At 40.2% G+C, this 13,730-nt stretch overlaps 2 protein-coding genes across 4 annotated transcripts; both read right to left on the reverse strand.

The window, feature by feature from the left end:
• Window positions 1-735: 735 nt before the first annotated feature.
• On the reverse strand, window positions 736-5,401 carry LOC131105241 (polyadenylate-binding protein 1A). Of its 3 annotated transcripts, none has more exons than XM_058053151.1 (16): window positions 5,127-5,401; window positions 4,564-4,806; window positions 4,183-4,376; window positions 3,891-4,006; window positions 3,400-3,539; window positions 3,209-3,303; window positions 2,980-3,117; window positions 2,788-2,883; window positions 2,398-2,670; window positions 2,217-2,307; window positions 2,000-2,122; window positions 1,781-1,923; window positions 1,565-1,649; window positions 1,345-1,475; window positions 1,173-1,263; window positions 736-1,092 (listed from the first exon to the last, which is right to left on the reverse strand). In XM_058053151.1, the coding sequence occupies exons 2-15, from the start codon at window positions 4,754-4,756 to the stop codon at window positions 1,174-1,176; spliced, it is 1,908 nt and encodes a 635-aa protein (XP_057909134.1). In that variant the 5' UTR covers window positions 4,757-4,806; window positions 5,127-5,401; the 3' UTR covers window positions 736-1,092; window position 1,173. The 3 variants fall into 3 exon arrangements, with proteins under 3 accessions (XP_057909134.1, XP_057909133.1, XP_057909132.1); XM_058053150.1 differs by having other exon boundaries at window positions 5,123-5,401; XM_058053149.1 differs by having other exon boundaries at window positions 4,880-5,401.
• Window positions 5,402-6,619: 1,218 nt separating this feature from the next.
• On the reverse strand, window positions 6,620-12,013 carry LOC131105592 (14-3-3 protein beta/alpha-like). The gene is made up of 6 exons (XM_058053881.1): window positions 11,868-12,013; window positions 10,222-10,533; window positions 9,195-9,318; window positions 7,903-8,066; window positions 7,700-7,795; window positions 6,620-7,565 (listed from the first exon to the last, which is right to left on the reverse strand). Exons 2-6 carry the CDS (start codon window positions 10,522-10,524, stop codon window positions 7,515-7,517), a joined length of 738 nt encoding a protein of 245 aa, XP_057909864.1. The 5' UTR covers window positions 10,525-10,533; window positions 11,868-12,013; the 3' UTR covers window positions 6,620-7,514.
• Between the last annotated feature and the right edge of the window lie 1,717 nt (window positions 12,014-13,730).

A 13,730-nucleotide genomic window follows, 5' to 3' on the forward strand; every position in this document is an offset into this window, starting at 1 on the left:
CCCATGTACAGTAAGTAAAATAGCCCAAAATAACTAAATCCTGAGTATATGCCAATAACTGACAAGTGTGTATCACACAAAGATCCACCATTTTCTAAATCCAGACTTTAAAGGGGAACTGCACTTCATTTGGAATTTTGATCAGCATTCACAATCCTTATGTGAAACATGAACACATTTATTTCCATTGCCTGTGCATTATAACACGAGAAAACGAGTTAATATGAGCTAGCTTACAACGCTCTCATTGGATACACCTATTTTGACTATGAAGCCCTTTTAATTTTTTTTTTTAAAGCGTTGCATGTTTGATATACATGTGACCATTAAAACGTACAGTGGTAACATGTCATTGTTGTATCTCGCCGTGTTTTGATGATTTAAAACACTACCAAAACTTCTTGACAAGAAACACATACGTATGCTAGTTCCTTCAATAATAGCGACAGCACTTATGACATCCACTCTCATTGGGATGCTGAGTGCGCCAGTCCTCAGGTCTAAAAAATGCACATGGCAAAAGAGCGAGATAAAAAAGCATTACCATGCTAGCTGCTACAGTAATAGGGTGTTAGTGTCTCACATTAGGATTGTTAATGATGGGCAAAATTTTCAACAAGTGCAGTTCCCCTTTAAACCATGGAATTACAGCCTTCTGATACAAGTTAACAGTCTTAAGACAATGTCAACCAACAGATATCATTTGAAAATGCAAAAAATGAATCAAGACAGACATTTTGAATGACAATTTATTAACCAGCATTTTACTATAAACTTTCCAAATGCTCTGGTAACCCCATCCTGTGCCATGACTAATATTCTAGTCCATGGCACTGACACAGTAAAATGACATAAAAGAGGAATGCATTCACATTTACAATTGAATTTTGATGATTTTGCTTTTTTTTTTCAATACTTTTTTTGTTTATGATCAAGGTCTAGTCAAACCCTTCCTAGACCTGGCAGAGTAAATAGTTTTCTTTTTTTAAGAAAAAATTTATCATTTTGCGATGTTTTCTGAGTTTTGGATTTTTCAATGTTTAAATTTTTTTCTCTTTTTCCATCGGTGAAGCAGGTTTCAAATTGCTCAATCTACGGGGAAAGGAAATTAACCGTTAAACATGTATTGTAATAAGATATTACTGCAATGTTGTCCAACAAAATTCACACACCTTAGACACTGGGAACACCAGCGGGCGTGGTGGACTTCTGAGCAGCTTCCTTGGCCTGGTGGGCCTGGAGCACTGCAACAGCCTCATCCACCTATATCAAAACAAGACTCAATAAACCACTGCATATGAAAATATAACAGTTCTAGTGAGTATTGTAACACTATTTACAGACCTTTGAGCGCAGAGATTCAGGCGATTCAAGCATGTGAAGAAGCTCAGAGTTGTCAATCTCCAGCAGCATGCCAGTGATCTTGCCCGCCAGACTGGGGTGCATGGTCTGAATCAGGGGGAACAGTCGCTCACCTGAGGGAAGAACAGGATCAATCATAAAGCTTTATATTGCAGCCACTAATACGTCTAAAATAAACGAGCAGACAATATACTGTACTGACCCAGCATTTGTTTCTGTTCCTGAGGAGGGGCAGCTGCCAGCATGGAGGCGGTCAGGGGCTCCTGTCCTTGAACATGGACAGCCGGCTAAAGGGAAAAGTACACATCTGTTAACACTTTCTCCAAGTTTCATTTTACATCTGTTGTATCTTTAACTATCAATTCAGAATATTTAGAGTGACACAGTCTAATAGAAATTGAAAGAAAAGACTATAAACCTGCTGCATGTTGACTTGTGGCTGGGAGGCCATGTGCTGCTGAGGGTTGCGAACTCCGGCAGCATATTTGTAGTGGGGCATGGCCCGCACTGGAGCGGCAGTGGCTGAAGCGCTGGCGGGGCGCTGGCTGAGGGCCTGGGTGGCTGAAGCACAGGACAACAAACGGATTACCTCCAATTTAAACATCAAGTCAGTGACCAAAAAAATGGGTATACTCACGCATGCGTTGAGAAGCCATCATACGTGGGACCTGGGTGTTGGTGGTTGCGGTAGGACGGATCGTGCTGAAAGTCTGGGGTCTGGGAGCCGACGGGCGCATGGCACTGGGCATGTTCTGGAAGTCTGCAGGGAATTAAAACCATTTTATAGCTTTTGAACACTAATGAAAATATACATGAATTAAACCAGCATCCATTATGTAAATGTTGAAACTTACGCTGTGGACGCACTCCCTGAGCAGCCCATCGCGGGCTGGGACGCAGCTGAGCTAGCTGGTTGGCAGAGTAATATGCAGCACGGTTTTGGGCCTGAAGGAGACAAACTATCATGAGTATCTCTTATGCCATACAAAAATATGTACTGTACTTCAAAAAGGGAGGCGAGTCATTTAGTATCACCTGAGGTATAGCCGCCATGAAGTAGCCAGAAGGTGGAGCAGCCTGGTAAGGGTTAAGGACAGGGTTGGGCACAGCGCGGACTGTGGCCATCCTCTGCATGTACTGATTGGTTAGATGGGCCTGGCGCTCTTCTTTGCGTTGAGCCAGGGCCACATACAATGGTTTAGTGGCAACAATACGGCCATTCATCTCTGTTACGGCTTTGGTGGCCTCTTCCGGAGAAGAAAAGCACACAAAGCCAAAGCCTTTGCTGCGTCCGCCTTCCATCATAACCTGAGGAGGACAAGAACAGCGCCAACGTTAACACTTGGTAAAGCACCATCATGAGTTCATCACTGGTCTTTCAACGGTTCTATATGTTAACACAGCCCAACTGCGTTATCTACTCACCTTAGCACTAGTTATTGTTCCAAATGGAGAGAATTCTTTACGCAGACGCTCATCATCAAGGCCGTCATCCAGGTTTTTCACATACAGGTTGACGCCCTAGAAATAATGAATTCATCAGTCATAATCACTTCCATGTAGTAGACCCATTCAAACACGCCCAGGTATACTCTCTTGAAATAAAGGCAAACAAACCTGGTATCTGGTCATGCGATCCTGTTTCATCTGCTCAAATTTACGCTTCAGCTCGTTCTGGCGCTCCCCTTTTTTCTGTGCACGGCCCACATAAACTTGTCTGCCGTTTAGTTCTTTACCATTCATATCATCCACAGCCTAAAAATACACACACAAAGCCACTGAAAGAAACTCCAACACTTTAAGACTTTGGACAATATCTTAAACACTAACAACACTGTAGCCTTACCTTTTGTGCATCTTCGTGTCTCTCGAAACTGACAAAGCCAAATCCTTTGGACTTGCCACTCTCGTCAGTCATAACACGTATACTGAGAGCGGGCCCTTAAGCAAATAGGAAAATACACAAATGAATACAATTTAATGTGCACAATAAAACGTGCTTTCATTTAGGTAGTGTTTATGCTACTTTTTAATTACCATATTTTCCAAACAACTCCTTGAGCTTCTCATCATCCATGTCCTCCCCAAAGTTCTTGATATAAACATTGGTGAATTCCCTTGCACGGGCCCCAAGCTCTGCTTCCCTCTCTTTGCGTGATTTGAAGCGTCCAACAAACCTTTTGATCAGATAGACAAAATATCATTCCAATTACCTTTATTTCTGGTGCTTTTCTACTCTGAATTATCCAAAAAGTCCATTAGTTCCAATGTTAAATTACTAGAAGTGTTAATTTGCAAAAAGATACCCCAAGTTTTCTTATTTCTTTCTGTAAAAACACATTTCATGTTGTGCAAAACATAAAACGTGGGGTATCCGTTTTTGCAAAAGAACTTTGTGAGAAAAATGCAATGTAGTCTAGTCACTCAGTAAAAACACTCAGAGGGGCTTGCAGTTCATTAAGATTACGTTAGTAAGATATTTAACAAAATCTTTAAATCAATGGGTCATGAATGATATTCCCACTTACACTTTCCTGTCATTGAGCAGCATGCCATTCATTTTCTCAATGGCCCGCTCGGCAGCCTCGTGGGTCTCAAAGTGCACAAAGCCATAACCCTTTGAGCCATTTTCATCACAAACCACCTTGAAAGAAAACATTTGACCACTTGAGTAACAATCAAACACCATGCAATTTTAATACATTTGACCAACATTGAAGTTCTGCTACACATCCTAAAAGTCATGCAAAGTAGTAGTGAGTATGTCAAGCACAAAAATACACACCAAAATGCTCAAAAGGCAAACGTTGCTCCACCTACCTTGCAGGACAGGATATTTCCAAATGCTGAGAAGGTATCGTAGAGTGCCTTGTTGTCAATGGACTTGTCGAGGTTCTTAATGAATATGTTGCCCACTCCACTCTTCCTCAGGGAGGGGTCCCGCTGAGACCACATGATGCGAAGTGGTCTGCCTTTGATCACATCAAAATTCATGGTGTCCAGGGCTCTCTCAGCTGAAACAAACAGTTTTTTTGAGCAATCCTACATGGACAACATTGACACTGCATCAAACCGACAGAAAACTGTCTGTAATTCTAATACATGAGTGTTACTTTTATGTAGCTTAAGTAGAACGTGTATTTTCCTTCAAAAGTTCAAAATGGAGTCAACACATTTCGTGACCAAAACGGCAACACTCACCATCTGCGGGCTGCTGGAAGTTCACATAGGCGTAACCGAGGGATCGACGGGTGATCATGTCTCTGCACACCCTGATAGACAAGATGGGCCCAGCCGGGCTGAATTTCTCGTAGAGCATGGCTTCGGTAACGTCTGGATGCAGGTCTCCCACATAGAGGGAGGCCATGGGGTAGCTAGGCGCGCTGGGGTTCATGTCGACGACGCGTGTTCAGACACCAAAGACACGTAATGGCAAGTGTCGCTCTGTGATACGTTGGAAAAACACAATCTTCAATGTGAAGCGGTTATCGTCTTTGTCCTGTCGTCAACCACTAACCGCCCCAAACGAGTCGTTCCTCACGTTCCTCTCCAAAGGTGACAACGTGGGCTAAGCTAGCAAGAGCAGCAAGCTATCGATGCGCGGCCTAACTGATGCGGCTCAAGGAGCACTAATTTCTATCTACACCGTTTCAATCTGAACAAAACATGTCCGTAAATTTACACAGATACGTGCTTAATTAACACTAACGAGCAACCCCGAAATCATAAACGTGCTCAACACAGCGGCTTGAGTTATTACCCACGCTTTCTGTAATGGCGGTTATCTTAACGTTAGCTTGCCAGCGTCCTTCTCGTTACGTCTATGGTTCTTCTTCCCTCTTGGCGTTGCTTGAGTTGGCAAATGAAATCCTGCTTCACCGATTTTTTTTTCTTATAAAAATATGTCTGCGTGTGCGGTCTAGCTTTTGGTTTGTTTCATAATAATAAAATGTGTGCCGTGGCTAGCTACGGAGCACACCCAACGCAGACGGATTACAGGAATGAAAGGAAGGTCGGTGGAGGTTGTTTCCCAATACCAGTCCGAACCACTGGGCGGTCGATATCACGTATGACGTCAGAAATCTCGCGATATGTTAGGTTGGATTTCATCATCTCAGTAGTTCACAGACAGTTGTGTTTAAACGCAGCCTCGCCCGATTGTTTTTTTTTTCAAGAAGCAATAAAGTAAATCCAATAAAATAAAATGTATCGATAACACAAGTGATGTTGTAGTGTGGACTAGTGGTTTGTATGTTGGCCTCACAGTCATGAAATCGAGGGTTTGAGTCATTACGAAAACGTGCATGCAGAATTGTGTGAATAGTTGTTTATACTGTATATACATTATATTATTATATATACATATTTAAGTGAAGCCAATTTGATTTCCCTATTTTTCAGTTATGGGAAAGGGAAAAAAACTCATAATTTGGTATTATATTTACAAAATGTATTAAAACTATATTAAACAAAATAGAATTGGATGAACAATAAATACGTTCTATAGTTGTTTTGCCAGACTGATTTGTGCCCATGTCTAAAGATAACGCTCTGCATCATTCATTCACGAATCTTGTATGACGCACACAAGGTGATAAACTGGCATCTCTGCTGATGTCATGTCCCCAACAGTACATAATCCCAAGGCTGTCCTGCTTGTCTTTGCTGATAGGAGCTTACAATATTTTTGCATGACCTTTGACCCAAAAACAGTTCTTTTTTTATTCAGTTTCTGGTTAATACTTCATCATTTTTAATTACTCACTCGATAGGTTACTTGGTCAAAATAGTTAATAGCTGTACTGTATTTTGAGACACTTAGAATGATTTGTGATGACTAAATTACTAAACATTACACTTAATATTAACAGTTAGAACTTCTACTTCTGTGAAACTCTACCAATTATGTTGAAATACTCTTGCTAAATCACACACTAATACCGTTGCTTTTATGTTGTGCTAAAATTTATTCCAGTGTCCGATTAGTGAAATAATTTTTTAAACTGACAATACCCACAGGTGATTTTCCCCATTTGTTTGACTCTTCTCAGATCGGATGTGGAGGAAAGAAGAAAAGCTGTCTGATATCTACTAGCTCAAATTAACTCTGTCTGATGGGTTGAATATATCTTTTTTTTAAAATCAGTTTAGCACACTGGAAAAATTACACTTTAAAAGAGCACATTTGCCATAAGTTGCACACTGGTGTGCATCCACTCGAAATTACAGCAAAGAACATTCAAAAATGACAAATATAGAAGACAAAACCACATTCATGTTTAATTGGAAGATGACTTTTCTCGCATTTCAATGTGATTCACTGCATCAATGAATCACAGAAATTACAATTGATTTATAATGACTGGCTTACAGTTTAAAAACATACACTGTGGTCTTTTAAGAAATACCCCCGGGTGCTGACAATCCACAGCATTGCTGACAATACAATGGATTATTGCAGACAGAACACTGCATTAAAAAAAATCCAACTTTCCAGTCAATAGTCTAGATTGCCTGTTTAATGGATGAATTAAAATGTTAAAATGTTTTATTCCACTTACCTGGAAGAACTTGCTCTGCTATCACAAACATGTGATAACATGAAAAGTAAAACACAATTTGAAAAAAGTAGCATGTGGAGCTTTTTTCCCCCCCAGAGGCACAAAACACCAAGAAGCTTGTATGCCACTGCAACTTTGATACCTCGTAACCGATACACAAACATAAATCATATAAAAACAAGTAAATTAAACTGTAGAAACTTAAACATTTGACAGTGATGGAATGCAACCTTTGTGTTCAGACTTGGCCTTCCTTGGTATTTTAGCCTGCTTTCATTCAACAGCCAATGTTTCGTCTTGTGAGGTATATTTCTTTATCAAAAGATGTAAGAAAACTAAAACCACTGACACGCATACTGCTTTTTAACTTTAAAGAGTTAACCCACCACCATTAGAACCATACAAACCTACAGTATGCATAAGGAAAACCCCTATATGCCCATACCTTGAATTACTACAAATACCAGTTAACAGAGGTGAGCCGACGCAAGAGGCATTCTGGAGAGCTGGACAATAATTATGGTTATGGTGGTCTCAGTGTTTATGGTCATGATGATGGCCACTGGCGAGAAGAGACAATTGGGGTTCAGCTCATTCTTTGGCATCCTCTGTATCCTCAGACTGGCTATCAGAAGTCCACAACTGTGAAAAAAAGCCACAGCGTATCTGTATTAATGTAATGTGAGCATGCTTTTCCTAAATCCAAGTATAGACTGTTGGATGAACGTGTTAATGTGAATGAATAATAGTGTATCGTGTAATACATTTAAACTTACTGTCAAGTTGTCTCTCAGTAGCTGCATGATAAGTGTACTGTCTTTGTAGGAATCTTCACTCAGCGTGTTGAGCTCCGCAATGGCATCATCAAAAGCCTGCGAGATTCAACAACAAAAGTCTCAGTTGGCGTCTGAATTAAATGAATGTGATATAATCATTTAAAAATAAATAATTATTAAAGATATTTCTCAGCAATGCTTACAGATTTAGCCAGTTCACAGGCCTTTTCTGGTGAGTTGCGGATCTCATAGAAAAAAACAGAGAAATTGAGAGCAAGACCAAGGCGGATTGGGTGGGTGGATGTCATCGTGTCTTGGCTGATTTTAAAGGCTGCTCTGTAGGCTTCCTCTGAGGTGCTAATAATTTCTAAAGTTGGAGAACAAAAAACATTGTGAGTGTGTTGAAATGAAAACATTGTAGAAGAACCAAATAAATAGGAACCCATTTTGCCAAATTAGGACCATTTAATAAAAGTCTGCATTATCTCAACAGTATGTTGATCAAAAGATCAGCTGTGGCGACTCCGTAATCAGGAAATCTTGCGTTAATATCATGCTGATTGTCTTTATTTATATTAGTTGCAAGTAAAACAGTGCCGTAATTAACCCCCCAGCTGAATACATGCTATTACCCAACCCACTTTCTGTATCTAATGTTCACTTTGCTTTGGCATGGATGGAGACAGCAGAACTGTGAAATTGCCGATACCAGCCTAATGGTTTACCCAGTATCGGCTTGGAAATGCACAAGCACTCAAACTACAGCAATGTTCACTTCTGTAAACACACAAAAATGTGAGCGATGTCATGCTTCTGCACATACACACTTTCCAGATACAGTAAACCTCGGATATAATCGGATTCAATTGTTCCCACTGGTTTTGTCCGATATAAGCGAAATCCGTTATATGCGTATACCGGAAAATGTCAGTTTTACGCATATATCGGATTTATATCCGGTATATGCGTAAATCGGATTTTATCAGTTATAAAAAGGCACTTCCTTGACTATGTTTCCAATGTACCTGGACGCGCAGGCAACGCTGCAAACGCTGCAAATGACGTCGTATAGCGGCCTGTCACGATTCGGTGAATCGGAGCGCCACGATGCGGCCATCCGATATATGCAAGGGAAATTTAATGGAAATGCATTGGAACGGGACTGGAGATTTTGTCCGAAATAGGCGAAATCCGTTATAAAAAATCTGATATATGCAATGAATTTTTTATTGGAAATGCATTACAGAAAAATTGGTTCTTTTTTATCTGTCCGTTGTGAGCGAATTTCCGATATATCCGAGGTTTACTGTACTTTGCGTTCATATTAACTTGTCGTATTTGTTTGGTAATGTGACTGACCACATAAAAAACAATCAAATTTAAACAAAAAAATTAAAATTGTGCATCAAACCCTGCAGTGTGAACATAGCCTATGTGACACCTAAAAATAAAACCACCACAACATCACACAAACTGAATGGATTCATGTTCATACCTTCCTTCTCGGATTCTGTTGCCACTTCAGCTAGGTAGCGGTAATAGTCGCCTTTCATTTTTAAATAGAAGACTTTGCTTTCAGGCAATACAGTTTTTGGAATTAGAGATTTGTCCAAGAGACCCTGAAAAGTTAAGAAAAAAAGAAAAACAGCGACATCAAACTTTGTAAGTTAACAGGAAGCCACAAAAATTGTTTGTCATGAGAGAAAGTGTGCAGTGTTGCCAAAAGTTGGGCATAGCAACAATCACTTAACATCTCAGTTCCTACGAAAAATTATATGAGCCAGGAACAGATGTTCATTGAAAAGTGTGACCGGCACGTTCACCACTATGACATAACGCAACATTATTGTTATTATTATTATTACATTTATGTTGAGACCTTCTTGAGCCACTTGATTGCGTTTATTTGCATCTTACTTTGTTTTTTTGTACTAAGAAAATATTGTGTTGTGACTTGAGTTACACAACTAGCCACAGACACTGCCATCCAGCCATCCATTTTCTATGCCGCTTGTCCTCAGTGGTCGCGGGTATGCTGGAGCCTATCTCAGCTGTCTGTGGGTGAGAGGCGGGGTACACCCTGGACTGGTTGCATTGATAACTGCATTTTATTTATTATAAATTGTCATATTATATTTATAATAAATATATTATCAATATTTTAGTTAACATCACCATCAATCCTTGTGTTCCATTATATAGTTCAAAAATATAGTTCTCTTATCAATACAAATATTTCAAACTAGAGCTGGAATTACAATACTGTGAAACCGTGACTTTTTGCCCAAGGTTATCATACCATCAGAATCTCACACTGGCCCATGCTGAGTTTGCACTTTGTCTTTTTAAATCTTAAGTTATTTATCTTGCTGTAAGTGCCTGCAGCTCAAATTTATTTTAACATGTCCAGTACAATAACCACCAGGTAGACTTTTAAGGTCACTGTGTTAATGCTGTTGCTGTTCCAAACATCATAAATGTAACAACACAATAAATAGATTATACAATAGAATAAAGCTCACCAGCACATCCTTGCAGATTTCTTTGAGCTCATTTTCAATTTTCTCACGGTAGTCCTTGGCCAAGGACTGCTTTATGTCACCACCTTCCATCTTCTCAATGCTAGACACAACACGCCAAGAGGATCGGCGAGCCCCAACCACATTCTTGTAGGCCACAGAAAGCAGGTTGCGATATTCACTGCTCAGTTCTTTCTCTTCAAGCTCTGCTGCAGACTTCATAGCGTTAGCCATGTCGTCATAACGCTCCACTTGCTCAGCAAGTTTGGCCTTCCTGATCAACTTGTCAATGGATTCCGCACTCATGGCTGCTCACTAGAAAAATGAAAGTGAAAAGGGGGGGTCACTAGAGAGACCATTTAAAAAACTGGAATAGGGCTGCAACGATTATTCAAATGATTTGAGTACCTTGCGTTTCGTGTTTATAATGATTTTGTGCTACCATTGACCGCCCAGCTAAGTAAATATGCGAACATTCCTTCTCCTCCCGATGACAGCATTCCAGTCACATTTTCAATTTCTGTGAGATTCCATGTTTAACTGGCCAATTCCACGATTCCGTTAATGTGGAAATCATAAGGCCCAATGGGTCATCATGATAATGTTACGCGCTAACGATGGATCGTGCAGATCCATTGTTAGCGCGTAATATTGATACTAGCTAACAAACACGGACCGAAGAGTAGATACCAAGCTCTCGATTTTGCTACAAAGACTCAACAAGATGCTGGTTTGCCGTAAGGATTTTTTAAACCTGAGGAGTCGAGCACAAAGCCATCCCAAGGAGATATCGTCAAGTTTTCGCTGTTGTTGTTGTTGTTGTTAACAGAGCCACCATAACTATATGTATCGATCCGCCGAGAGAAGAAGTTGTGGTGTTTTAAATCATCAAAATAGGGCAAAATAGTGCAACTATTACATGTTATCATTACTATACGTGTTATTGCATGATCAGAGCGTGTATATAAAACGATGCAATGTTGTTAGACGTTTTTTTTAGAGGGATTCAGTCGAAATAGGTGTCACCCAATGACAGTACTGTAAGCTTGCTGAAATTAACTCGTTTTCGGTTCATGTTTCACATAAGGATTGTGAATGATGGGAAATTTTCCCCAAAAAAGTGCAGTTCCCCTTTGAGGTTTGTAGCTTTTTATACAAGACTCTGTTGAATTCAAATTGTATATCGTTTTATATAGTCATATTGTGATACATCCTAAAAATATCATGATATATGCTAAGATCCATATCGCCCAACCCTAGTGCGTACGTACGTACGTATATGAGTGTACATGCATGCGCGCGCACACACACACACGATAACTTGTTTTTACAAGTTAAGTAGGTCTGCTGTATACCTTCCATTTCTTTTTTATGCTTGCATTAGAACCCCACGGTTATAAACCTCGAAACATAAGCACGACAAAGAACTCTTTCCCAGTTAGCAGACAGCCCAACAGGTTTACAGTGAGACACAATACTAGCTTCAACTTTCGACATGACACACCTTCCTTCTACACTCCAGTTAGCCATTGTTCTTAAGTCTGGAAATTACAGACAATGGAGAGACTACGTCATTGTATTTATTACACTATAATCGTCAACCAAATAACATGACATGTCGGCTGGGGTAAGTTTTCGTCAGTCCGTACCTGTGCAACGGGAGATTGCAGTGGTGTCGTCTGGAAACCTCCAGCTAATTCTCTCAGTTTGTCGTGTGAACAGTCCACGGGGTTTCTCCCCTATTCTACTATTTAAAGACTCGGCCCGTGCAGGGTGGATGACGTCACAAATCACTATGCCAACCGAACGTGACGCATCATGGTAGTTGTAGTTTAAGCCTCCAAACCAAAATTCATTCATTTATTTGTGTAGCCTTGCAGTTTGGGAGAGGAATTGTATACTTTGTGGACATAAATACGTACTATTTATGTTAGATATACTACATACTAAACACATACTAAATATATACTAAAAAAGTTAGATATTAAAAAAGTTTGTGTTCGACTTCCAAGGGGAACATGAAGGCAAATATGTCAAGCCTGTGAGCTATTTCCGTGCAGAATAGATGGTTTAAGTTCAATACAGCGAAACCCTCACTTTTGTTAAGGTGTGGTGCTTTTAGAAAGAATTCCAGTTAAAGGCAAAATAATTAAGTTCAGTAAAGAAGATGCCTAACCAGTTCAACAAGTTGCAATTCAGTCTCTCTCTCTCTCTCTCTCTCTCTGACACACACAAACAAGATTTGTCTTATTTTTCTTACCTGATCATCAATTAAAACAAATATTTACCTAATGAATACACACATGGAATCCTGGAACATCATTGTTTTTTTTATGTTTTTTAGTTAAATCACATTGCACTGATCACATTATGATGTGTGTCAATATATAGATACGTATATACATATATACAGGTAATAGTCAATTCTTTTGGTGTGTTAGCAGGGGTAAGAGGTGTGAGAGCAAATGGTATTTGTCTTCAGGGTGAAACAGACAACACTTGCTCACAAAACCTGTTGGTCCAGTTGTGCATGAACATCAGGCTGACCCCAATATTTACAATTGTCACAAGAGGAGCTCAAGGCTTCCTCTTATCAGCATTAAAGTGTGTGTTGGTACACAGAAAGACCATGAAAGGGGGGTGGTCTGCATCTGCTTCTCTCCGATTACAAGAAACATGAAGCTTGTGAATTATCTGTAGCATTTTTAACAGCTGTCTATCTTAAAACACGGGTAATTTTAATGGAGCCGGAACAGAATACAGTAATTGTAGACTCAGAGTTGATTTTTAACTCCATAAAACAGGAGTCTAGGTACAGGAGCTCAGTTGTCAGGGTTTTTTTATGCCCCTGGTAGAGTCACCAATGACTAAAAGGCGCTAATGAGGGACAAGACAAAGAGTGGATTAGCAAACTACCATGAAAAGAAAAATAATTTGACTGATTTTTCCCTCCCAAGCACACCACTCCTAGGAGGAGCCAAAAAGATTGGATGCAGAGTGTGCTGGGTGTCAGCTGAAAGCCGGAAACCTGTTGGACTTCGTGGTGGGCAAAACCGTTCATTTCAGTGAACCGGATCATTCAGTAAAGTATTCAGTAAAAAGATCCGTTCATTTCAGTCAATTGGTCGTTAGCTTATCACCTCCCCCTGGTCATTGACCCGGTCAGCCGTGTCGAGTCAATCCGTTCACTCATGTTCACGTTAGGTACGACTCAACAGCTCAACAACACGTGATGACTAGTGGTGTGTCGGTCATGAACGAACGGGTCAAAAGAACTAATTCTTTTTTGTGAACGGAATGAACGAGGTCACCAACAGTGTCGGTCAATCTCTCGGTCTAAGTATTTCAGTCAGCTAACCCCACCCACTCACAGAGCGAGGCGCGACAGTAGTATAAGACAGGCAAGCACGCAGACAGTCCCGCCCTGCAAAAGGAACGGTGAACTGACTCTCCAGCCAATCAAAAAAAGCATTTGCAACTGAACGGACTGAACGGGTATTTTAGAGGCCGGT

This window comes from Doryrhamphus excisus, chromosome 17, assembly GCF_030265055.1.
Source record: "Doryrhamphus excisus isolate RoL2022-K1 chromosome 17, RoL_Dexc_1.0, whole genome shotgun sequence".
Taxonomy (NCBI): domain Eukaryota; kingdom Metazoa; phylum Chordata; class Actinopteri; order Syngnathiformes; family Syngnathidae; genus Doryrhamphus; species Doryrhamphus excisus.

What these genes read in the sequence shown, in the direction of transcription:
- LOC131105241 (XM_058053151.1), bottom strand. Translation starts at nt 4,756, where the DNA reads ATGAACCCCAGCGCGCCTAGCTACCCCATGGCCTCCCTCTATGTGGGA. An exon ending in CTTCCAGCAGCCCGCAGATG is followed by an intron (nt 4,377 to 4,563) that starts GTGAGTGTTGCC and finishes TGTTTGTTTCAG; the next exon opens with CTGAGAGAGCCCTGGACACC. An exon ending in GAAATATCCTGTCCTGCAAG is followed by an intron (nt 4,007 to 4,182) that starts GTAGGTGGAGCA and finishes TTTTCTTTCAAG; the next exon opens with GTGGTTTGTGATGAAAATGG.
- LOC131105592 (XM_058053881.1), bottom strand. Translation starts at nt 10,524, where the DNA reads ATGAGTGCGGAATCCATTGACAAGTTGATCAGGAAGGCCAAACTTGCT. An exon ending in AAATCTGCAAGGATGTGCTG is followed by an intron (nt 9,319 to 10,221) that starts GTGAGCTTTATT and finishes TTAACTTTTCAG; the next exon opens with GGTCTCTTGGACAAATCTCT. An exon ending in AACAGAATCCGAGAAGGAAG is followed by an intron (nt 8,067 to 9,194) that starts GTATGAACATGA and finishes CTCCAACTTTAG; the next exon opens with AAATTATTAGCACCTCAGAG.